Source organism: Lepisosteus oculatus, chromosome 1, assembly GCF_040954835.1.
Source record: "Lepisosteus oculatus isolate fLepOcu1 chromosome 1, fLepOcu1.hap2, whole genome shotgun sequence".
NCBI classification, from domain to species: domain Eukaryota; kingdom Metazoa; phylum Chordata; class Actinopteri; order Semionotiformes; family Lepisosteidae; genus Lepisosteus; species Lepisosteus oculatus.
The window spans coordinates 8,322,345-8,349,900 of NC_090696.1; the positions used below are offsets into that span (position 1 = coordinate 8,322,345).

Sequence of the window (27,556 nt, forward strand, 5' to 3'; positions counted from 1 at the left end):
TGGGAAGTGCGGTGGTGCAGTGTTTAGTATTGCTGCTTTGCAGCGCTGGGGTCCTGGAGTTAATCTGGACCTGGGGTGCTGTCTGTATGGAATTAGCATGCGTTTTCTTCGGGTCCTCCACATTCATAAACATACTGGTAGGTTAATTGCCTTCTTGGAAAATTGGCCATAGGTGTGAGTGTGTGCATGTCTGTGTCTGTGCCTTGCAGTTGACTGGTATCCCCTCTAGGGGGGTACCCAGCCTCCCCCTCTGAGTATCCCCTCTCGCTCCCCCTCAACCCTGAGTTGGAAAAAACAGTTAGAAAACGGATGGCTGGATCTCTTTCAACCATGTCCTAAATAAATCTAAAGCACTGGCTTTTGGGTAGATTGTATCTGACTCCCACAACCCTTTGTGTAAAGATGTCTCCTCTACTCAGTCTTAAGGACACATTCCTTAGTTTCCACTTAGTTTGTCCTGTAGTAATAAATTCTGCTAGGGTGACTATTTAATTACCTCCCTTCTCTACGGCAGTCCAATTTGTGGTTGTTATACCTATTGTACAAATAAAATCAAACAATATTATGGATTTATGTATTTTTTCAGCTTAGCTGATCCCTTATTCAGAGCACCTTGCATTGGTGACAAATGTGCAGTACATACAGTATGAGTGTACTTTTATAAGGAATATACAAGTGCAATTACTGTATCTTTACTGGTATCGTGGCTTACTCAGGAATGAGAAAAGACACTTGGTGAGTGGCTGGTGCAGTGGCAGATATTAAGTCCAGGAAAACTGTGGAGTGTAAGAGGTGCTGCCTGAATATGTGTGTCTGGAGGAGATTCTGAAATGCAGTCAGGGAAGCTAAAGTCCTGATATCCCTAGTAATTCATAATTTTATTTTTAGTATTATATGCTGTTGAATTATTACTGTTGTTTTTCAGATTTTATTTCATAGCTGATTGTAATACAATGAAATCAGCGTTTCAGGCATCCTTGCCTTCTAGCATGTTCACGATTCAGCTTCTCCCATTTTGTGGTTGAGACTAAGAGATGTAGTGGTTTCCATCTGAAAGGAAAAAGAAGTTGAAAAAAGATGAGGTCAAATGTTACATTTATTGGTTATGAAATATGAACAAGATAAGAAGACCATTAGCTATGTCAGAACAGTCCTGCCAAAATAATTTGTGTTTGGTTTATATATATTCCCCATCATTCTCTCACAAACAAGTTTTATTTTACCCATGCCATGTAATATCTTATTTAAGATGTGTAAGTGCTTGGAAATGCAGTAAGCCATTTCAGAAAAGACCTTTAAAAAACTTAGCTTAATAAGTAGAAAGAGCAAGTCACCCCTCTGGTCCATGTAGTTTTCTTGAAAAGTGTGTGAAGTTTTAATAGTTTTTATATCCCACTGATGCCGGCCTACAATTTACCAATAAGCAATATTGAAATGCTTAATCATTTTTCAAAAATGCTTTTTATTGCATGTAAATGCTGAACACTGGGCACAGTTTTAATACATTGTGTGCAGAGTTAGAATCCTGCCCAGCAGTTATGTAAAATGTTTCTATGGAGGGTTTTGACCGAGGAGTTACATTAGTGTGTGTACTGCAAACAGTGAAGCAGAGGTTAATTCCATGCTGAAAAGCAGAAAGGGACAACATTACAGCTGTTCAGACTTCTTCAGGTGTCGCACAACAAAAGCACGGTATCAACCTTTACTTGTTCCTTTGCAGCTAATATACACTGACAACCCACCAATCAAACTTGTTCCTATGCAACTGTTTAGTCAGCTATATTACTACATTATAGTGCATGAATTATGGAAAATGTAAGATGTATTACATGTTGGAAGCATTGGATTTCTATCAATTCTTGTATTTTTAATTGGCTCGTAAACTAATGTACAGTACATGTCTAATGTACATCAACTGCATTTAATTTAATCAGATTGAGATGAACTAGGAAGGCTATTTTTACATTTAGAGACTATGAGCAGTATGTATTTCCAAACATTTTCTGTTAGGAAAATGTTCCAAGGTACTGTATCTCCAGGTGGCAGGAGGTGATATCCTTGTAAAAATAAAGATTATTTTTATAATTGTTATATGTTATACCATTGTTGCAATTAACAAAAATATAAAATTAATATTCAAAATATATTTCAGAATAAGAAAATAATGCTTATAAAAAACAATACTAAATCCCAAAGTACAAATTAGTAAAAAAGTACGAAGAAAGTGGAAGACTTGACCATGACTTGGTTGAACTATTAAAGCTCATATGATCTGAATCACAAACAAAATTTATTTTCAATCTAAAGAATAAACTTTTATGCTACAATACCTGGATCATGTGGTTAAGTAACTAATTGAGAGAATGATTGACAATCTAGCCCATGTTGGTTAATTGGTTAATGAAGACCCCTGGGCAAGGACACCAAGAAGTCCTTGAGATCATTACATTTTCAAGCAAAAGCATTTTCAATGCAGGACCTGTTCCCTGTATCACATATTAAAAATTGTGGGATCCTGTCAAAAAAAGTATTAACATAAAATCTGTAATACTATTTTATTTGGGCATCTTCCATAGCAGTGACACATCTCGTTATGGTGAGTCACAGTCCTGTAGGTTTTATAGTCCTTGATGGCCATTAATCAATAATAGGTTCAATTATGTCATCAAGAGCTTATCTGAAATCAAAAGGGCCCAGATTAGATAAAACATGAAACTCATTCCCCAACCGCAAATTGCCAATCTGGTCATTTATATCAGCTTTCTCTTTGGCAGATGCTTTTTACATCTATCCAACAGAAACTGGGTTTGCATATTGTAGTTGGGTGGTGGGTCAGATATTTGATGTAATCTCTGCAGATCCTGCTCTTTCATGAAGATCCTTTTTTAAAAATAAGAACTAAATAGAGCTGATATGGAGGCTACCGTAAATTGGGAAGGTCAGTATACCTTCACTATACAGTATACGTTATTCAACTAAACTAAAATAATTATATACACTTACTGGAAATAGCCCTTTTGATACTTAATTCATCTTTATGTCTCATGTTTTTAGGTCTGAAGAATACCTTGAATAAATGTAAATGTGCATAATCCTCTCTGGTGGCATTGTTGTTTTCTTTTGTCTTTCATATAATAGAACAAAACAGTAATTTGTGTAAAGAAAATAAACCTGGACACATTTTAGCTTGTGGTGGTCAATTCAAAGCAAATCACAGGTCCTAGACAGGAAACGTCATTTGGTTGATTCTGTTATTTATTTTATGATTACAATGATTATTCAGGAAAATGTTAATACCAGACAGTAGAAACCATGTTTAAACAAATTAATGACAAAACCACTGTAAAATGTATCTTAAATTTATTTATTTTGAAATTAGACTCTTATTAAACTATTACATAGTGTGCCTTGCAAAAGTATTGACTATTTCTAAGATGTCACATTTTGTAAAATTACAAAATGATGCATATATACTGATGGAAAAAAGAAATGCAACATTTTAAGGAATGAGAATACTATAGTTATAGCTTATGTAGTTTCACAAATGTTGTCCGTTTGTTTTAAGCCCTCTGACCAGCAATACAGCTTGTGTAGTGAGGCATTGCCACTTGCCAATCACACGAACGCTCGTTAGGTGCACTTTAACCCAATGAGATCCATGTGGAACAATGACTTATCAGGTCACCTTTAAAAAGGCCTTAATTCAAAGCTTAGGTCACTGCAAGAAAAAGGCCACACTTAGTCAGTTTTCTGTGCATTCCATAATGCCTCGAATGTCAGCAGAAGCAAGGGAGAGGGCCATTGACATGCTCAGGCAGGCATGTCATGTGCCAGCGTTGCAAAACACTATGGAGTAAGCTGTTTCACTGTGTTCGACTGCACAGATGGTTTCAGCAGACAGGCAGGACAGATGACCATCCAAGATCCGGTCACCCCCAATTGACCACATCAGAGCAGGACTGATACGTCAGACTGGTCCATCTGAGAGATCGTTTCAGATCTCCCACCCATACTGCTGCTGATACTGCCGACAGACACAAAACCCGTATCAGTGACAGGACAGTGAGGCTCCATGCAGCTAGTCTTAGAGCATGGCAACCTGACTAAGGCCCTCTGTTCACACGTCCTAGACACCACACCCCTATCTGGCTTGGGCCAGATAGAGGCTGCGATGGACTCGACAGCAGTGGCATCAGGTCCTCTTCACAGATGAGTCACTCTTCAACCTGTTCCACGCAGATGGGTGGGCCAGTATGTGGAGGAGAAGGAGTTGCATTTCTTTTTTTCCATCAGTATATATATTTTTTAATATTTGTACATTTTTCGTCTGCGATTTCCTTAATAGGTTTCAGAAAGCTTGAGATGGGTTTTCATATTTTCTATTTAATAAAATTAGTTTATGTGCTAAATGCGCAGCCTATGCACTTAGCTACGTCAATACAGTGCACGCTAATACTTGAGTGTTCATACTCCTCTCGAGCTTTCAGAGACACAGCATAGCCACATTTCCCAAGAGAACAAGTGATCAAAAATGAATAGCTCGCAAAAATCAAGTCATGGCTGAAAAGAATATACGCCAAGAGTACGGACGCCAGCTCCAATAGATCACGCACAACCATTGAGAACGAGGAGGATTATACATTGGCCACTAGGGTTACCATATTTGAACATAAAAAAGAGAACACCCTGAGGAACTTTCCTATTGCTTTGTCTGGAAAAGGGGTCAGGATGGAGAGGGTTTTCAAAATATCCCACGTTTTATGTTCATTGGTTAAGTAACTGTGATGATGTTTAACTGTGTGAAATGCATAAGTCGCCTCTGCTGCAATAACATTATCCTCTGTTTTGCTGAAAAAAATTACTAAATAATCTGTTAATTTGGTTGTCGAACTCTCTCCTCTAATTGCCTTTTTGTGTTTGTCTGAGTTAACATGAGCTTGCAAGACAAGTACACCTTTGCCATAGAGACAAAAGTACAAGGCTTACACACTAAACATTCAGCTTCCCAGTCTTCTTTGCCACTTCTAAAACACGGAAATTTATTTTTTTGTTGTGCTATCGCTTTGGCATTGTGTTTGAGGGTAGGAAAACAAGAAACAAAATAGGGAGCCTTTCGAGGGAATGTTTCTGCACTGCACAGACTGAGTAAAGACAATGATTTTGGCATCCGATTTTGCTCTTTCATGATATAATCATAGATTTCGTAAAATCTGTGAAGTTAATAAATTGTCTCCCTCTCTTTCTAACCTCCTCAACTACTATCTTTAAAACTTTTGTTAATTATTCTTCCTGGTGCAAATAAAGCGGTTGAAATCCCAGACATTTTTGGATATTTGAAAATACCCCCCGGACGGAGATAAAAGGATCAAAATAGATGACATGTCTGGGAAAATCCGGACTTATGGTAACCCTATCCCTTTGGTTTGATCAGGGGTGGTACTTGGTCCAAAAAGTTTGAGAACTACTGCACTACAGTGTAGCTTTGTCCTAGTACACTGTCCTGCTGAAAGGTGAATCTTCACCACATTTCTAAACCTTTAGCAGACTGAAACAGATTTTCTTCTAGTATTTGCCTATACATTGCTTTGTCCACTTTTTCTTCTGTCCAAACAATCTTTTTATTCCCTGCTGATGAGAAGCATCCCCATAGCATGATGCTACCACCATGCTTGACTGTAGGGATAGTATTGATTAGAAGATGTGCTGTGTTGGGTTAGTTACAAAAGCTGTAGCTTTTTCAAAGTTCTCATTGGCCTCACATTGACATCCTTCCCCTATTTTCTTTCTTCCCCAGTTGCTCAGTTTGAAGGAACAGCTTGATAAAGACACTCTCTGAGAAGTATGATCCATGTCTTAACGACTGAGTAGATCGTGTTCACAGAGATAAACAGAAACTATTTTTTTTATCCTTGCTATTAATGCTCTGTTTTAGTCTTTGCTTGGAATTCACCACCTGAACAAAGAACCACACAGGTATATTTATTCTGAAATTATGTAAACCACTCTTATGACATATACCTAGAGTCCACTCAACTAATGTTTTGACTCCTTAAGGTAATTTTGTGTACCTACATTAATTTAGGTTTGCAATAGCAAAGGGTTTGAATACTAGTACAATCATATACAATCATTTCCATTTTTCATTCATATTAATTATCTTTTTACTTCTTTCTTTTTGATTTTTTTGTTTCTTTGAATGTATGGAGTTGGTTGTGTATTGGGCAAATAATATTTTGCCCAATACAAATAATATTGGGCTTTAAAGTGTCATGACTGCAGTTTTTAAAGCAAAAAAATGTTCTGTAAATCTGTACTTTGTTGGTCAATTTTTTTAACATTAAAAAAAACAAAAACAAAGCATCAAAACTGAGAACAGGAGGCACTTCTTTACACAACAATTGTGTGGGTGTCTGGAACAAGTTACCCAGCCATGTTGTAACCTGGCTTTTTTTGAGAAATGGCTGGATAAAATCCTGAAATTAATTACCTACTAGCAACCTAACAAGTCAGATGGCCTTCTTTCATTTGTAACATTTTTATGTTCTTGTACAAATAATCCTGATTTCAGTTATTTTCTTGCTCAACACAAACAATTGCTGAATGAGGGGCACGGGTAACTTATATATCCTATTGATCAGGTGATTGGCAGGTGTTGAGGTATTGTCTTTAATATTCAATATAATATGTATATTCAAAACAGTTTATTTGATTCATATCATTTTTATATAAAATAAAGCAAACATATTCTCTCGTGCCTATATATTCAGTTATTATATTATAAAATCAAGAAGGGGTATTGCAAAGTTCACACAGTTGAGTAATATACAGTAATATCTTATACTAAATCTCCAATGGTCAAGTCATATTTAGCACATTGTAAGGATAGTTGGAAAATACCATTTAAAGTCCTCATTACATTTTCTTTTCCTAAAGAAAATGGACACTCTACCCATGGGGAAAAAGGTTAGGTATTGTGAGTTTAAATTATGTGGGAGATTATATGATTATTGATGATTATTGATGATTATTCTCAGATTCCTTTGAATATACTGTACTCTCAAGATATTCAGTAAATTCTGAAAAGCAATATAATTCTATTCAATAAATTATAACATTAATTCATTCTTAATACATAGATGATAACTGAAAATGCAAATTAACAATGAATTCAATAATAATTTTTCATATACAGTACATTATATATGGTTAGAAAATATTTTATTTTCTATACTCCGAAGTCAATCAAAGTATTGTATCTAGGTTATTTTCAATACTGTTTATCAAATTCATATTTCCAAACTGAATCACTAAGAAATGTATGTACATAAAAACGTACATAAAACATAAAAATGGAACATTAAATGTGCCGTCAGTACCTAATCTTACATGTCAGATGAAACTGCCTTGGAATAATCAAATGTTCCACATAAGCATGTCAGATAAGTGAACTCTGTTCTACCTTCTCTCAAACATTTGTGTATTTCAAGAGTCTCTTATAAGTCTTTTTTTAAAAGCACGGTTCGTCCGTACTGTATTGAATATGCTGATGAGAGAGCTCTCCTGTTGGTGCTGGAGTGTGTTGTGAAGCTCTATATACATCTTAAGGCTAATCCAGACTGCTCTTCAACTGAAGTGGATACTCAAGTTGTTAGAGAAACCACAAAGATAGGGAAGCATTAGTTTTTGTAAATGCTCTCAGGGTACTCTCATTGTGGTCGATACCAGTAGGTGAAAGACATTTTTGGAATATGCTTTTAACGTGCAGCAGTGTTAGACTTTGAGGTTTTGTAAGTGATCATAGACAAATCTTTTGAGGAGGGTTTAATACAAAACCTTTAAGAGGTTTAGCCACAAAAAAAGTTGTGGTCATGACATTTTTTAACATCTTTAAAGGTGTAATAATTATTTAAACTACTGCAAGAAATAAAAGCTGAAGAAAATCACTTCCTGTTTTTGAATGACCAGAAATGTTTTCTTATTAAAACAGAAACAAATCTGTAAACAGTGTGGATGCCCTTAAATGTATCATATCTTTCAGTTTTTGACTGTTGTATTATACAGTGTTAAAGTTTCTTATGGAATATGCACTGGACATATTCCATAATTTCTACTAGACATTTAATAATTTAGAACTAAAGAAGATGCATCTTCAGTTGAAGCTATTTAGCCCTATTTGTTTGAATTTTTGTTTTTGTACTACATACACCTGTTCTGAAAGCCATGAGTTCAAATTCAACAGTCATTACAAGTCTCCTTGAGTCTACCTTGGCTTATTGCTTTATCCTTCACTGTGCATCAAAGTAGTTTGACGTATACTTTGTTGATTTTGTTCCCTATAGACACCAGAAGAGCTGGAGGATGATTCTGACTTTGAGCAAGAGGACTATGATGCACGTAGCAGGACAAGTGTTCAGACTGAAGATGACCAGCTTATTGCAGGACAGAGTGCACGGGTAAGTGAGTGATAAACCCTGCCCAGTGCACCAAAGTTGGGCTATTCCTGCCACAAATGATCCAATTAGCATTTACACAGGTACTCTTTCTTGTAAGGGGCATATCAAGTGTATGAAATGGCAAAAGAGTTTCAAATCCCTCCTCTCAAGGACTGCCCACTTCAACCTCAGCTGCTTTCCCACTGCCATATGAAATCTGAATTCACGTTGAACTCTGAATTTCATTGTATAATTTTGCTGCTATATGGATAGATGTTTGTTTGTCTTCTGTCCTATTTAATTTTGTACTGTATATGTTGTACTGTATGTATGTCTCATCTGTGTTCTTTGCTGTACTGAAAGCAAATTCCAAACTACCTAAACTATATAGTTTCAATGTAAATTCTATAGGCTGCACAGCAGCATGATGGCACAGCAAATCACAAGGCTGCCTTACAGCACCAGGTCCCTAGGTTCAGTTCCCAGAGTGCTATTGATGTGGAGTTTGTATGTTTTCCCTGTGTCTGTACAGGTTTCCCAAGTGGTGCTCCAGTTTCCTCACACAGTCCAAAGACATATTAGTAGGTTAATTGGCTTCTGGTAAAACTGGCTGTGGTGGGAGTGTGTTTGTATGTGTGCCCTTGTTGGACTGTGTGCCATCCAGGAAATATACTGTCTTGTACCCATTTTTTGCCAGGTTAGGCTCTGGGGACCCCTGCAACTCTGTACTGGGTAGAGAAGTTAGAAAATGGATGGAAATAAAATGGCTTTTAAAAAATCTTATTTTAAAAAAAGAATCTTCAGAGTAATAAAAGACAAGTCTATTTCAAGGCTATTGAAATATTTTATTTATCTGTAACCAATATCCTTTTTTCTTGACATTTTAAAATGATAGGTATTAAATTCTCTGATGATGTATTGTGTTCTTATATAAGAAATCACTGTAAAATGTCTAAGATTATCTACATTGCATCCAACTGTGAGGACCCACTACAAATTCTGACAAATCCACAAATAACCGTTTCCAAACGCCAGAAGTATTTTTTAAAGTTTCATATTTAAATTAACATGTTACAAAACTGGACAGCATTTTAATAACTTCAGCAGGTGTAGCCTTCTTTTGAAATTTGAAATGAGTAATAGATATAAATTTGCATCATTTCAGAGGCACTTGCTGCTCCAGAACAAAATGTATCACACGATGTGAACTTGTGGCCTCTGGCACAGATGCAGCCAATCTAATCACATAGCTGTTTAGAATAACATACAAACATACTGTAAAAACAGGTGAAACCAACAGTGTACCAACCTGTATGCATAACTAGATATACTGTAAGAAAGGGCTTTTCATTTCTTTCTCCCATACTGTATTTGCTTGACTAGTGAATGGACAGTTATGTTAAAGTAATGAACTATGATGCATGTTGTACTTTCAGCATATCAGATATTGTAGAATGACTGGTTAGCCCTTTGGGTACTGTATCATTAATGTAAGAATGTCTTCCAGAAAGGATAAACTTTTAGTAGCAGTTCAGTGTTAGTATTTTCTTGATGGGCTTTATCTTCATAAACACTGTATTTGCATGCTTTTATGAATTGTTCTGTAAGAACAACAGAATTGTTGGTAGCATAGATTTGGTTGTGTGCTTATTATATACAAACATGGAAGCTCACAATACTCTGAGGTATTTGCTAAAAAATATTGAGAATAGAAGAAGCACAGAACTAACAAATGATCCAATACCAACAGCCACAGGTCAGCCATAAAACTTAACTCAGAGGGTGGACAGTTTATTTCAAATGAAGCAAATTAAAGTCATTTCAAGTTGCTTTCTCTGTGAGGAAACGTAGAAAACAGCTTAATCCTTGCAGACGTAGAAAAGCTGCTGAGTGTATTGGCATGCAATGTACAGGAAGGATTTGCTGCAGTATTAAGCACCAGAGGCCTGCTCTTGTTGTTATCAGTAAGCAGGAAGGGGATTTGTGGATAAGTGAATTCTGAAAAGCCCTACCTAGCACCTCGCTTTTCTGACATACCAATCAGCCCTGTTTACCAGGCAGTATTTCCCCCCTCCTCTTTTCCCTTCTTTTTACTTTTTGCAGGTTCGATAAATTACAAGTGAGTTGTTCCCTTGTCAGATTTTTTCATCTTTTCTTATTTTCCATTTGGCCCAGTGGGGTTTGTGTTTGGAATAATTTTCTTTCCATTGCAGTGGTGAGTTGTTCACAAGTGAACAGGCAAAACAGTGTACTTTTGTATGATTTCACCATGCAATAAAGTAGTATACTGAGTTCTAATTAAAGATTAATCCAGGTTGAATGGATCTTACATAACTGTGGAAAGCAATGCACCATTAGGCAAAGATGAAGCACTACCTTCTGAGCAAAACTATGCATTCCAGTACAATGGAGAAGTGGGTTTAAAAGTAACTTAGGAATATATAAGTTATATAATATATAATTTAGGAATATATTGTGACTGCTTCATTTGACATTCTCACCTTCATTTGTCAATAATTCATGTGATATGATTCATAATTAATAGTGTGGTGTCTTAAAGTTACCATTCAGCTGTTGCATTCTTATTAGGTGGTATTCCAAGGTACATTAATTTGTAAGTGTTGACCCTTAAAATAAAGTATCATCTTAATAGCAAAGCATTAATGCAAAGTCCATGACTGAAGTTTTGTTCAGATATCTTCTTGAATTAACAACTATTGCATTTACCCCAAATAATGACATATCTCAAGTCCTCTCATTTCAAAATTAAAACTATCATCACTAGAAAAACGAATAATTGATCTAGATCTTTACTTTTTATTTTAAAATATGTGCTATGTGTAATTTTCTTATGTTGTTTCTGCCCATGCTAGCATTCATCAGTGGAACACTGACTCAAGACTGCCATGCTTTACTATCAACCCAAAGACATTTGGGCAAAGAAATTCATTTCCCCCTTTACACCTCTTCCCAATTAAATATGAAAACCTTTTGTTAATTTTTTTTAATCTTTGCAGCAAAGAGTTATCAATCCAGCTCAGAATTATAGACAATTGTACTGTTTATATTATTCATAACAATATTGCATTTATAATGAATGTGATGTAATTTACACTTTTCATAAAATTAAAATAGGACTTATCATATTGTTCACTACATTCTGCCCTCCCCGAAGAGTTACATTTCAAATCCAAGTGAAAAATAGTAACTAACATTGTCACTTTATATTCTCTCATTTCCCTCCTCCCCAGCAGCACAACCTTGCTCAAGTCGGGCCCTAATTGTAAATGAGTAATGGCTTGTCTGTTGTGCTCTTGAGGGTAAATCTGTGCCAAAACATTAATTTCTTACGAATGAAGTAAATGTCATTTTCAGTCTTATTTTTTACTTTAATTTTAGTTGCCACTCTCTGCAATAAAATGATGAGGGTAAGCCTGAGTCTTGTGAAGAGATTCTCTAAGACAGATGTGTTGAAATCAATGAAAAGCACACCTAAATAATTGATACTTCATCAATTTTAATTATTGCTTCAGGGCTTAATTAAAATTATAAATAATGCAAAAATTAATTTGAGTCCAGGTAATGTTTTCACCCCTAAATAATGTTGAACAATGGCATTATTTATTTAAGAGAAAAAGTGAAATATTTATGTATTTCAGACTTAAAGTTACAACTATTAGGGGCTCTGGCAAGGTATATTCTGAGACCAGCTTTAAACTGATATAAAGGATAACAATGTGTGCAATATGTACTATATATGTATGTATGTGTAAAACAGTAGAAATATATGTGAACTCAACTAAGAGAGTTACATGCAATATAGTAAGGTTTGATGCCTTTTGTTTTGCAGTATTACATTAAAATGGACTCTATTTTTCAGAAACATTGGGATTTCCCAATAATTGTAGAATAAATTGAGGTTTAAAAATAATTTGAATAATTCCAATGTATAATTAGACAGCATTATGGCGCAGTGTTTAGCATTGCTGTCTCACATCACTTGGGCCCTGGGTTCAATTGTTTGCCATACTATCTAGAGTTTGTACGTTCTCCATGTGTTCACATGGGTTTTTTCTAGGTGCTCCAATTTCCTCCCACAATCCAAAGACATAGTAGTACTGTAGGTTAATTGTCTTTTGGGAAAATTGGCCCTGGTGTGAGTGTGTTTGTCTCTGTGTGTGCCCTGTGCTGGACTGGGTCCTATCAAGGAAGAATCCTGCCTGGTGCCAATTGCTTGCCGGGTTAGGCTCTGGCTCTAGAAACTGGTTGGCAAATGCATAATAAAGCTTAAGAGCAGAATGACAGAAATCAGCACCAATGTATGTTAAGCTGACAAAATGAAAGATTACAAATCTGCAATTCTGAAAAGCATTGAGGTTTGAAGAAATAACAGCCCCTCGAAAAGTTGCCAGACTTTTCTAATCAAACTGTTTAAAAGAAAAACTCCAGCCCTGGCACCCACGAATCCATTGTAAAAGCCAAAATACTTCATGCTCTCAAAATCCCTATTTTGTTAATGAAAGATCTGTGAGAATATGGCCCACATGCTCTATTTTATGTTCCTTGTCTAATAGCTTTCTCCTTTGGTGATTCCCTCTCATAAACACAGGCTATTATGGCTCAGCTGCCACAAGAAGAGAAAGCTAAAATTGCGGAGCAGGTGGAAAGTTTCCGCCAGGAGAAGTGCAAGTTGGATGCCGAAGTGGCCAAATGGGACGACAATGGCAACGACATCATTGTGCTGGCGAAACAGATGTGCATGATCATGATGGAAATGACAGACTTCACCAGGTAAATATAACATAAGGTGGCCCCTAAGATGCTGATGCAGTCAAGGATCCAGGGGTCCAGGGACTTCATGATCTTTCAGGAAAACATTAAATCTTCCGCATGCATTATTTGAATTGGGGTCATAATAAGAAAACCCCACTTTGAGAATTGAAAATCTGCTCATAAACCTACTGAGGATGCTCCCTGAAAGTGTGAACTCCCTGAAGTAAAAAAAAAAATCTATACAGTAACATACAGTATATACAGTAAATAGCAGTAATTTTGAAACCTTAAAATTGTATATATGTGTTTGATCAGGATTATTCCGGAGCATATGATTGTACTAATTAACATGATCTTTCAGATAAAAGAATCCCCAAAGTCAATATTATCATTGGAATTCACACAATGTAAAAGACTAGAACTTGCAGTTGGCAGCCCTCAGAACATGTTTTTCATATGTTGTAAGGATTTAAAACACCATTTTAATAAAATGTGTGTTTTAAATTATGTGAAATACTGCAACATTATGGAATGTTAAGAAATAATTGCGAACCGGACATAAAAGTACAGTAAGACCTGTAGTATAAACCTGGCCAACATTTTTATTTCCACATTTTCATGGTGCTTATCATATGCACAGGATTGCACAAACTTACAAAATTACTATTTTGCTGAGGGGAAACAAAAAAGGATGAAGCAAAGGTTTCAAATAAAATGAAACAGCCCTGTGAGACAATTTTGTGCTCTTTCTGTTCTACAAGAAATGTTAACAGCTGTACTTGTTTCAAAGATTTGTGAGATCTCTACTTAGTCTGAGAACTTTCTATCACTTCTGGAAAGTTTGTCATTTCTTCCTGCATAATTCTATTGCCAGCTATACCAGTTAAACAAAGCTCACACAGAGAAATATGTATAACACTGGATAAAACATTAAGTTGAGGTGTACCTTTCTAAGTGAGTAGACTTCATTAACTTCAGCTTTGATTCCCTTACTCTTTTCATGTGACATCTTTTTTTCCAAGTGCCACAGACTTCATCAACTATTGAAAGTTCACCAATAATATCTCTTCCTATGCATAATGTATACAGCTTTCAGATCTGGTGTAGCATGATCAGGTGAATTGCTTGAAATCCAGTGACGTTGTATAATGGCTGTGTAATACCACATTCACAAGTTGTGAATTTAAAATGTATAATTTGCTCCAAATACACGTTTTTGTTTCCATGATTATTCCTAACACAGTAATAACACAGAGATGAAAATGATTAAAAAAACAATAAGTAATGGCCACAAGATGATGCTGAAAAATGTTGTCTTATTAGTATATAACAGTGTCACAACTCTGATGAATGAATCAATCAGTTGTGTCAATTGTACATTTGCCATATTGATCATGATCACTTCAGGAGACTGATAAAGATCTGCCACATAAGACAGATTTGAGACTGGCCTGAGAAGGGCACATGTGACTGTTGGACTACATCCTACCACTAATGTTATTGTATACTACTGTATACCAGTTTAATGATGCTGGTCATCAATTGTTAGTCTGGGTAACACAGTATGCCCACGTTTTCTCATGGTTTATGTTCAGGTTGCAGTCGTTTTGCAACTGTGTCGTGTTTTACCATACACCACATTTCCCTCATGACCAGCTTCTACTTCTGACGAAGTGTGGTGCATTTCAAACCTCTACTATGGGATAAAAAAGTGGCACTTTCATTTCTTTAGAATCACAAGAAGCAGGTGATAGCTAACCATTAGACATTCCTCTTTTGCAGCTGTTTTATTTCTGCTGCGGGGTATTTCAGTGGCTCTCTGCCTTTGTCTTTCAGTTGACATTTCACGGTCACTACCACCAAACTCCTTGAATCCATTTCCTGCACCCATTCTTTAATAACCACTGATGCAATTCCGACATGAGCTGTGTGTCTTGTTGCTGAGAAACCAAGCCTGGCCCTTTTTTGGTGGTTATAAATCTTATATTTTATTCCAAAAGCAAATAGTACAATATGCATACAGCACTTTGTGCATGTTTGTTTTCATCCTTAAATTGCTCACAATTTGTTTTCATTCAGTTCTGAAATTCACATAGAAATTCTACAATTCTACAATTAGAGCTATTCATTCATATTCTGCATTTTCTACCCCCTGAGAAACATACTTCAAATACTAAAAGCCTTAAATCACTAACATGTATACCGAGTATCAAAAGAAACATACAGTATCACAGATTAATGTTTTAAAGAATAAAGTATACAGACCTCAGATATTGATTAAGTGTTTTTCACTTCATTTTGATTAATTGATCATTCATGTCCAACCATGATGCACTTGAAGAAATTTGACTGTTACAAAGGCACTAAACTATCCTGTGACTTTCACAATAGACTGCCTGTTGATCAGCCCTGCTAATGACAAATATAATTTGTATAGCATAATGAATTTACCTTCTTTATATCATGGCTATTCAATAAATGACAGTGTAACTGCTACAAAATAGATTGTCATTTTCCTGATGCAGTTATAAGTAATGTTTCTTTTGATGCTTTGTATATTTCTGAAGGATAATTGAGAAGAGATGTTTTTTAATGTAAACACATTTTTGTAATCCAGTTTTTTTTTAAATAATTCAATTTAATGTTGAAGGAATGTTATCTGAGTTCTAAGTATTATTTTCATATATTAAACTTCTTGCCTTTATGTACTGGATTGACTTGAGAGTATTTTAAGTTTAATAAATAAAGGTATCTGAGTGACCACTTCCAGAGCAATAGCATATATATTTAATTCTATTTTTTAAATTTTAAATAAAGATAAATAAATAAATTTTAAATAAAAATTACCTAAAAAGGTATTTCTCTTCTTCAACCCTTTCTTCCTGAATTTTCCACTATTTTCCACTATTTACTAAAAAATAGTGTCCTTATACATCTTCTGTCCCTACATCTTCAGTAACATAGAGCTCTGGATGCTTTAACCAGAAAAACAAAATCAGAAAGATGTATACATTTAAATACATTTTCTAGGTTTAAATATATGTAACACACAATAAGCTGCACTGGGTCATTCACTGAAATTTATTGAAGGATTATTTAAAAAGGCATAAGCAAGTGATGTCAATTTTTTGTTCACAGAAGAATAACCAGAGATCAGGGTACAAGAGTAAGTATGCCGCACTCCAAGATTTTGGTATACAGTATATTTAATGCTGGAAACAGTAGTTATCTGCAGAAGAAGTAGGATCTTTTTATTCGTATTTGACTTAAAATAAATGAAAATATTATGTTAACATGTTGATAAAGAAACCTCTCGTTGTTTCTTTAATCTGTGGTTGCTAACCCCAGTGTTTTCAGTGTCTTGTTTGGTTTGTTTCTAATGTTTGCAAATTGTTATAATAAGAAGCACTCCGCTGTTCTAGCTGTGTGATCTCTGTTGTGCTGTTTTCTATGATGTTAGTATTTTTGAGTCTGTAAGTGTACATTTATGAAAATCATTCCTGCATTATTTTTTGGAACTGGTGTCATCAGAACTGGACACGACATATTGGCAGCTTGTGTGGTGTAATAAATATTGTCTGCTCATATAGCCTTTATTTTCTTACCCCTGTGTTGATTACTGCTGTGGCTACTGCTTTTCTTCAGCAGAGGAATCTTTTCTCCCACTGTGTTGATGATCAAGAAGTGACATTCACTTTTGTCTCGTCCTGCTTTACAAGGATGCCAAGCATATTTATGTGCATACAGATGGCTAGTACAACTGGCATGCATTTTTGATTGTTGCTTCATATTTATCTATTTTTTGTTCTTTGCTTTTGTAACTACACTAAACTAAAACAACCCTTTTACTACACATTTCAAATATTCCAAACTAAAACATGGGAAAACAACAAGTCAGTTTATATAATGTATATTTGCTATTAGATGTGCTTTTTGTGCTGTAGTTTTCCCAACAACTGGCATTGTTGTTGATAACATGGGCTGTCTTATTAATCTTATGCATAACATTAATTTGCACTGGACTGTTGCAGAGGCAAAGGCCCACTGAAGAATTCCTCAGATGTGATTAATGCAGCAAAGAAGATTGCTGAAGCTGGCTCCAGGATGGACAAACTTGCTCGCGCTGTTGCTGATCAGGTATTGCCATGGTTACAGGTTTGCATCACAGCCCTGGCAAGATAGAGGGTTTTTGCATTATATAATGCAAAATGAACTGACACTTGCCTGCCTTAACTTGCCATTCAGTTAGCCAGATGGTGTGCATCATCAGCAGGAGATCAAAGGGAGGTTGTCTTTAATATAATTAACACAAACAAGGTATGCATTTATAATTGGCAAAGTACTTTCAGAACATGCTGACAGAAGATTTTAAATATCTAATCAATCAATCCCCCCCCTGGAAAAAACACCACATGGAAAAAAAAACACTCACCGAAGTCAGTTGTCTGAACTAAAGTTTAGATACTAGGAGGGGTGTTTTAACTTTAATTATTGTATGTCAAAGAACTTTCTCATAGAAAAATACAATCAAGTGGAAGTCTTTTTTTTCACACTGCGAAATATGCAAGGACTGCAGCTGAGCATATGAATATAATTAAAGTTTATCTCTCAAAAGTTTTTTTTTTTAAATGGGCTTCAGGCCTCTTGACATAACTTAAAGTTGTACTATCCCAGCAAGCAACGAGCACAAGGCAGGGTACACTGGATGAGATGCCAGTCCATCACAGGCCACAGGCAAAGACAGACATGCATACTCTCACACCTGGACACATTTTCTCCGGGAGCCAATTAATCTGCCAGTATGTCTTTGGACTGTGAGAGGAAAAAGGAACACCTGGAGGAAACCCATATGAGCACAAGGTGAACATACAAACTCCTCATAGATAGCACCTCAGGTCTGGAACTGAACACAGGGCCATAACAGTGCAAGGAAGAAATGCTAACCACTGCGCCAGTGAGCCTCCCTATTTCAGAATATATAAGAACGTATGTTGATAAGCAGTAATTCTTAAAACAAATTGTATAACTATTGAAAAACTAATAGTTCTGTTTATATATAATAGTTGGCTTCTCCTTTTTCTAATCCCAGCTGTGTGTATCCAATGTATTCATACATTTTTAGAGTAGATTTATCTGTGCTCAACACGCTTATTATCTTTCCATTATTTTAGATCTAGTTTCCTTCGGAATTAAATGTCAGATGTCAGAGGTTGGCTGTAGTCCATAGATTACAGTATAGATCAGGGAGAGGAAACCATAGCACTTCCATTCCTTTTCAGTTACTATACTACTATTAGATTATAACTTTAACCCACACACCTACTGGTGATTGATTTAACCTTAGCCTGTATAATTTTTCCTTGTAATCCTTAGCTGTTTAATGAGTCAGCATAAGAAAAATAAGTAGTGTGATACCACAAGGGGCACCGTAGAGCTCTTTTAAGTAGGTATTGTTGGATGACAGATAAACCAGTGGTGCAAAACAGTTATTTTTCAACACAAGAACACCAATGAAACATAAAGAAGGAATATGAAAACATAGTAATAGCTGCATAGCAGCTACCAGAATCCTCAATGATAAAGAAACCACATCTGAAATAAAATAAATATTTGCCTGGTTTCTTAATTCAGATCTTACTTTCTGTTCTGTCACCTTCTTCTTTCCTCCTTGCTGTAGGTAAGGGTCAGATCCTAAAAGGAGGCTGCAAAGTAGCAGATTTCTCCAGAAGTATTTATGCTGTCCATGTTTTGTATCAATTCTACAGTTATCCTAGCCATCTTACTCCCCTCCTGCTGCAATATCTTAAGGTTAATGAACATACAATATTTCAAGGTTAATTAAGCAAATATGGTTCTTAGACATTTTACATTGATGTAGAATGATTTAAAAATAGTACCAATTTCAATCTGGAAAATAACATCAGTTACAGCCTTTGTATTTTTTCTCTGGTAATGCCTTATGTATATTATTGACATCTTCTGAATGCAATTTTATTCTTTCTTTTTGTGTGAATCAGGGAAATATTCAATTCCATGTATCTGGATATTGATTTTTGAAAATTGTAGGGAAATTCAGAATATAAAAACTTTTAAGCTACAATCACAGAGCAGTAGCTGGGTAGACTCATAACTGGAAGGTTGTGAGTTAAAACCCTACATTCCAGGCACAGCAAGTCTCTAGCTCTTATGTTAAACTCCTAAGGGGGGACCACATTTCAGGTTGGGAATAGCGTCAGAGGTGTTGATACTATATTTTTATGGATCAAGTCATAGTCTCGTAAAAGTGCACTGTTTCAAAGCATTTTTTAATCATTTTTACCATGGTCACACTTGACCTGTGGCTCTAGGTTCCTTGAATTTATACTTACAGTACAAATCATGAGAGTGTTTTTTTATTTATTTTTCATAGCTAAATTGTACATCCAACTGACTTATGTAGCGCTTGGACAGCAATTGGCAAGACAGTTTGGAATTGGTTTCTATTAACAGTGGCTTATTTTTCAAGGACAGTGTGGATCATTCTCTTTCAGTCATTGTGGAACACAGTTCCCTAGGGTGGTCTTTACCACAAAGTGCTCTGTTGGGGTTCAGTGCCAGTGTCAACAGTTCAGGAACACAGTACTTAATAAAACTGAAATAAACACTTGCCAGTGCTGCCCGCACTGAAGCCACACTTTTCTGCAGTCTAACCTGACTCTACTTGTCTACCTTTCTAGTTTGGTACAATTATAGTAATTGAAGTAGCATGGGAAAATATTAAGATTATGCACTACTCTTTAGAAGGAGCTCTGAAAAAACACATCACATCTTATGGTGTATAACTCTTATCTAAAAAGTTTACTGAAATGTGAGTTATATGTTATACAAGACTATATTCTTATTTTTTAATATAAATTAGGATTTTAAATAAAGCTGCTTCCAGCTGTGTTCCTATCTGCATATTTTATGAAGAACATAATCATAAGCCTTTTGAAAATCTAATCAGACTTACAAGTATATCCTGTCCATTGATTACTGTTGTTACTTGTTATACAGTAACAATTTATTCATGTATGGTGTGCCATTTCTAAGTTCATATTGACAATCCTATGGAGTCATATTACTATATATGTAGATGATCCTCTAGTTTAGTTCTTATCCTTGTCTCCATAATCTTATATGTAATAGATGTGTTATTGGTCTATAATTAAGTGGTTTGGTTTTGTCAGCGATGTTGTAGATGGGTACTATATTACCATTTTCCAATCGATAGTTATTGCCCATGACCATTGAAAGAGCTTTGTTGATTTTTAATGAATAACATCTCTCAGGTATCAAAGTAGGATTGGTAGAATAGCATTGGTTATACAGTTGGTGATTAGTTAATCTTAAATACTTTAAGTACTATCTAGCGTTCATCAGTTGGACATGTCATGGTGGAGGCGCATAGAGCTGAATTTATTAAATTAGTAAATGCACCCCCACTACTGTAAAACACAAAATTGTGAAATATGGCTGCTACAAATACTATTTTTGTTAGGTCAATTGAATTGCTTTTCGGTAATGATGTAAAATCTGTTCTCGCTAGAGAGTATGAAACTTGCCTCTGAATCCCTGCATCTCTAACTAATGGGCCATTGCATTTATTTACATCAGAGGAAAATCTGGTAAATAAATGGCTTATTACCCATAGATATAAAAAGCAATGAAAAAACGATTTGCATGCCAAAGCAAGGTCTGCCAAGAGAAATTAACAAATTGTTTTAAGGTCGATGCATTTAGCTTTTGTAGCTGAACTATTCAGATGCAGTAAATAATCTTTACATTTTTTATTTGTGTAAAATTGTGTCTCAATTGTAATTATAAAAGAGGACTGTAAGTGCTCTTTTAGAATATACAAAATACGGTAAATGGGCAACAGTTTTGAGACATAATCATCTGATTTTGGCAGTGAAGTTTATTGATCTAAAAATGTCTACTTTTTCTGGAAATTGTTTTACTTTTGTGTAAAACGTAACTATATTTACTAGTGATCAATATACATGAAAGGTAAAATAAGTGAAATAAGTGGAAAATGAAATATTTTTCAATGATGACTTTCTTTCATGGGTTGCCCAGTGATACAGTGGTTAGAATTGTTGGTGCTATCTGTGTAGGGTTTGTTTGTTCTCCCTGTGTTTACATTCTGCCAGGTTCTCCAGTTTCCTCCCGAAGTTCAGAGACATACTGGTATTTAACTGAATTCTGTGAAAAACTGGCCCTGGTGTGAGTGTGTGCGTGATTGTGTTTGTGTATGCCCTGCAATGGACTGGTGTCCCGCACAGGGGGTACCTTGCCTTGCATCTGTTGCTTATTGGGTTAGGTTCTAGCTTTCCCCATGACCCTTTACTAAATAAAGTGCTTAGAAGAAAATAGATGGATGGACTTCTCTTTACTGGTTATTGGACCAGTGGTATAGGGGGCATTTTAAGAAATACATATTGTGGATTTTTTTTTGTGGCACCAATGGACCAGTGAAGTCTGCTTCATCAGAATGAATGCCTGGGGCATTCTTCGGTACTCATAGCCTAGTCCCTTGTCACTACAGATACTGTGATGCACCACAGTGCAGGGTGTACTCTTTACCATTTTCAGAAGTTGAGTGAAGAGTTCCAAATACCAACAATAAACATGCATTTAGCTGTTTTGGTTCTCTCTGGTATCACCAAAGACATCTTGTGACCATTTTCCAATTAGAAAAATGTACTAACCAACTTCCAACTCAAAATCGTACACGTGCTTCTGACTTGAAAAACTTGATTTTTGATTTTCAACAAAGTCAGCATGCACTGATATAATAACTGCCATGTCCTGTATACCTGGTGGAATGCACATCTGCGCTTAAGATCTTCCCAAATTTCTTCCCAGTTGATCGAGTAATGTCAGTAATAACATGAAATGTTTTTATTAAAATAATTTGCAAGAATACCAATAGAAGATACTGTGTGATGACTAATTACAACTTAGGAGTTAATTGTATAACATATTCCTAATACTATCATGTTGTATCTATTTTACAGTTTAATCTGATGACAACTAATCGCCAAAAAAAAATAAATGTAAATTAGTTATGACAGATTGTTTGCAAGAAATAAAATGATTTTTGTCCCTTCTTAGTTTAAGTGTTTTGTATATGACTCATTTAGTACAACACACTGTAATGTGTGGATTGTGAATTTTGAGAAATTTAACTGTTGCCAATATCACACCATAACAACTTAGTTATGCAATGGCAGTGAACTACCTGAGATCCTTAGAGCTGGATAAGATTGCAAAAAACATCTAAAGCAAGTTGGAGTATTTTATTTAAAAATGAATCATGTGATAAATTAATCTATCCATCCATTTTCTCACCTCTTCATCCAATTCAGGGTCAACAAGTAACAGGCGCAAGGCAGGGTACACCCTGGACTAGATGCCAATCCATCGCAGGGCAGATACACAAACACTCACAACCTCATACCGGGGCTAATTTTTCCAAACACCAATCTATCAAACAGTATGTCTTTGGACTGTGGGAAGAAACTGGAGCATCCGGAGAATACCCATGGAAACACAGTACAGTACAAACTCCATGCAGAAAGCACCTCAGGTCTGGAATTAAACCCAAGGCCCCAGCAATGCTAATGACTGCACCACTGTGCTATCCTCTTAAAATAAATGTGAAGTTAAAAGGTTTATGAATATCACCCATGGACCTTTAAAGCTAGGGTTCCCTTGTAAAACTCTGAAAATATTGACAAAATACATCTCTTTTATCAAAACAAAAGTAAACAGTTAACCTCTAAACTAGTTAAACTGTAAAGCATTGTCAGTTTAATGGTCAGTTGGACACACACTACCCATCCATCCATTTACATGCTTTCCACAGGTTTTATCTTCTGCATTATAAAACCAAAATGGATTTCAAACTTAACAGCTTGGAACTTGTTATTTCTGTGATTGTATTAGTTTTCATAGAGAGTAGTTTTACTGAAATTGATCTGTTTTTAATTGTGTCATGGCTAAAGGGATGAGTTCTCTTTTAAGAAGCCTATTTCCCTTATAAATAATGTATCTTCTTAATAATTTCAAGTGGATTTGTCTTGTAGACCTGGTTCTGGGTAACATGAATATATCTAAGCACTATGAGCTTAGCATGTCAACACCTTTTTTTATTCCAGTGGTGTAGTACTCCAAATTAGAACAAAATGTTTTATTGATTTGAAAGACCATTTAGAGAATCTAGAAGTTCATTCATGGATTAAAAGTGTATTGTGTTTCTTTCTGTGCTAGACATTTGATCAGATAAACTGAAGGTATAAAATGAAATGTACATTATGCTACAAGAAAAGATGCCAGCTTCCTTTTCTTGGCCTTACAGTTTACCTTATCTGATATTTATAAAGCTAATGTATGCCTGTTGTCCACAGGAAAAAAAAATCTGTCACTGCTTCCTCCTTTGTCATGAAACACGATATAGACCATCTGAAATCTCACATTAGATCTTGTGACTGCATGAAAGCTCTTTTATATTCTGATTGAGGTTGTCAAGGTAATACAGATTGTTCAGCTCAGTCTCAAGTACTGTACACATGGAAAGCAAGTATTTTAAGATACTAAATTTGATAGAAATGATGATAGTACTACAATTGTCCAAAATCAAAATACATTAAACAATCCACCCTCTGCAACAGCCTATAGCCTGTTCAACAGGCTTACACTCAGGATTACACTCCATTAAAATGCTAGTGTCTTCCTCAGCTGAAGAGTGGATTCTTGATATAATCATATGCATTCAAAAAAACACTGGCTTTTTTTTTAATGTGTGTGCATTCATATAACAAATTCCCATGTGCCACAATGCTAGGTTCTTTAAATTCTGTTTCTTAAAGAACCTTTCTCTATGGTTCAATGTGGAGAAATCATTTTAGGTTACAGCATAATTGTGTGCATGATCCAAATGCAGCTTGATATGTTAGGTTGCCTCCCGTTTCAAACCACAACAGCCTTGTCACCTGACAAAAGTGTATTGTTTTTGTCTTACAGTGTCCTGATTCAGCCTGCAAGCAGGACTTGTTGGCATACTTGCAGAGAATTGCTCTCTATTGCCATCAGCTCAACATCTGCAGCAAGGTGAAGGCTGAGGTCCAGAACCTAGGTGGAGAGCTCATTGTATCTGGGGTAAGTTAACAATTTCAGGACTATCCCTGAGTAGTCCTGTATTACCTGCCAGATGTGAAGCCTTCATTAATCATAGTTGAATAACTGGTCTCACACACAGCTTTAAAATGCTTCAATTGATTTAAGGGACTTTTCCATTAAACAATTCTTGAAGGATAACTGTGAAATGCAAATCTTATGCCTGATTTTTGTTGTTATTGACTCAAATAGAAAATCAAAGTTTTATTATTTACTTCTTAAGCCCTGCCTCTGAGCACTTCGTAAGTCATAATTTCCATGAGCTTGCACATTTCTTCAGGGAATGGCAGTGTACATCTGTACTCATCCAGATGTAGGCTGCCACAATTAAGGATGGAGATTGATAGGTGCAGAGGGCACACTGGGGAGCAAGTATACCTGATATAACAGTAACCACAGCAGATGCCTGTAGGCAAGGTGCCAGGGATTAAACTCATCTGAAGTCACAGGTGTGGTTATCATAGAATAAAATAACGATTAGACTATCTAGCCATTGACCTTTACCTGACAGTGTGCAATCTGTTCCTATAATGACTTTGAAAGAACACGTGTTTTGTTCACATCTACTTGGCTGATATCATATGCAGCAGGCTTTAACCCTTAGGCTTTTTATGTCATCAGTTCAAACTGTTATATAAATGGCTTTGAAAGTTATCCCTCTGCATGAAAATATTCAGTATACTGCCTGCCTTGCTGTTACATCCCTATATCAAATACTGTATATCTTTCTCTACAAATGTGAAGAAAAATATAAATGACAATAAGATCCTGTTTTTATTCCTTTTGAGGTTTCTGAAGTTTTTTCCAAAGTAGTTGCAGTATGCACTTCATTGGAAATTATAATGTAGCATTGAGATGTCAGTAGCCAAGAGAAGCCTTATGTGAAATTCAGTGCTGGTGGCAGGTGATTTTTATGAAAGACAAGGTGAACTTTCTGTCAGAAAAGAATAAAGTCCCTGCTGTAGAAAGCAATACTGCAGCAAAAAGCTTTTGTAATGTAAAAAGACACTTGTACTCTGTGATTAAGTAGTGTAATAGAAGTAAAAGTACAGTGCCTTTCAAAAGTATTGTGGTTGAATGACAAATGTTTTCAATCAAAATGTGAGTGCTCAGACTCAACATCTGTATGAATGAAAGAAGGTAAATCCCAGTAAAAACGTCAAATAAAAATCATGAATTAAAATATGTTGATTACATAAGTGTACACCTGCTTTTTTGTGCGATGGCAAACCAAATCTGATGCTTATTTTTTTGTTTTCATGAATTAGCTGAATGGCCATTGTCTGTGGAATAATTGTGGTTCACAATTATGATTTTAATATACAGTATATACACCCCAAGGTCTCTCAGTGACCTTGGTCAGGTAGTGAATGCAAAGATTCATCCACGAATAAAAGACCAAGGAGCTTTCTAGATGACTCAAGTTGTAGAAGCGGTAAAAATGAAAGAAAGGTATAGAAATATTGCACAGACACTGAATGTGCCTTTGACCACTGTGAAATCTATCATTAAGAAGTGGAATTGTATCATACTACCCAGATACTATTTAGAGTAGGCTGTCCCTCAAAACTGACCAGCTGGGTAAGGAGGAAAGTGGTTAGGGATGCCACAGTGAGGCAAAGAGTTCAATGATTAACATGGGAGAAAATGTCCATAAAGTCAATAGTACCCCTATCAAAAGACTTACCTGGCAGCATGGAAAAAAAAACTCAAATCCCACATGAATTTTGCAGCTGAGCATTTAAGCGATACTTTACACTTGTGGCAAAAGTGGTTAAATGTGGTTTGTGGATCGACGAGTCAAAATTGGTACTTTCTAGTCTAAAATTAAAGCACTCAATTTAGGGCAATCCAAGAGTGCATCACTTAGTCAACAACACCTCTACTGTCCAGCATGGTGGTAGCAGCATTATGTTATGGGGCCAAATCTAAACCCAGGTATCTTGTTCACTTTGAATCCCACAATGAAATAAAGACCTTTGTTTCATTCACGGTATTGTGGAGGGTTAAACTGCTGGAATAGTGGATTTGCGATCATCACTAGAAGGGGTGTGAATAAAAATCTAAATAAGGGAAGGGAAGAGCTTGCAATTCCACAAAGTATGAACAATACACAAATTAAAAGTTATCCATACATGGTGTATTACAAAGAATATGATAATGATTTCTATAAAGCTGAATTTCCAGATTTTTCTTTCTTCGTAGGATCTTCCGCACTCTCTTATTCTCGTGCCAGTACCTGTCTGCTTTGGCCTATTCAGATTGATCTCAACAAGGATTTTCCTTTTTTTAAGCAGCTTTAAAATGCAAATCCCGTTTTTGTTTTCAAAACCTTTACAAACTCCTCAAACCCAGATAGGTGTGCTGGTGGTTGGGGGAGGTGTGGCCAAGGCAAACAGTCCAGAGCTGAGTCCAAAAGGGGAATCCAAAAACGGGGAAAAAGTTCAAAGCCAGGCGATCCATCCAAGACAGACAAGATAAAAACAAGAACCGGTTCTGAACCGGCACGGGAATGGGAACAGGAACAAATACAGGAACTAAAATGAAAACCAATGCAGAGCCTGGAATAGCGTCAGCGTCTGGCTTTTAAGGGAAACTGAAAAGAGGGCTGGAACAGGGAGCAGGTGCAGGAAATGAGTAAAAAACAAGGAAGGGCTGGAGCACCCTTAAGAGGAGGGGTTTACGATCATGACAATAGCAGGGATAAAAATATACATATATACTGTACATAATCTCACTTTCTGGAATGTGGGATTAGAAGACAAAACAGATGATTAAATCAGAATTGATAAAACAATCTTTTAATTACTACAGGCAAAAAGGAAACAGTACTACATAAAATCTTACAATCATAATATTTACTGCTTAACCACCTACTGAAGGTAATTATGCTCTTTTTACCTGTAAGGCAGAAGTTGTGAATACTGTGTATTCTCTGAGGCAGGTGGTCAATTCCCTCCATCGGGTAGTTGTCATGTTTCCTGTTGTTTCCCTTTGTCTTCTGAAACTTGCCCAAGGCAAGGGTGACGTTATAAAGCCCAAATGATGTAATCACTCATTAAAACCTCATTTTCATCACACAATGTGGCATAACCAACTAGAACCTGGGCACTCAAAAATATAAATACAAAATGAAAAACAAAATATTTTAA

At 35.9% G+C, this 27,556-nt stretch overlaps 1 protein-coding gene across 4 annotated transcripts in view; it reads left to right on the forward strand.

Moving 5' to 3' along the window:
- Positions 1–27,556, forward strand: part of ctnna2 (catenin (cadherin-associated protein), alpha 2) — a 559,287-nt gene that overhangs the window by 519,377 nt on the left and 12,354 nt on the right. For 2 of the 4 annotated variants that reach the window (XM_069192244.1, XM_069192311.1), the window contains 4 exons: positions 8,340–8,453; positions 13,042–13,222; positions 17,233–17,342; positions 24,252–24,386. In XM_069192244.1, the coding sequence (XP_069048345.1) occupies positions 8,340–8,453; positions 13,042–13,222; positions 17,233–17,342; positions 24,252–24,386 (540 nt within the window). Of the gene's footprint in view, positions 1–8,339; positions 8,454–13,041; positions 13,224–17,232; positions 17,343–24,251; positions 24,387–27,556 lie in introns of all 4 variants that reach the window. The other 2 variants (XM_069192285.1, XM_006629153.3) reach the window with 1 other exon arrangement.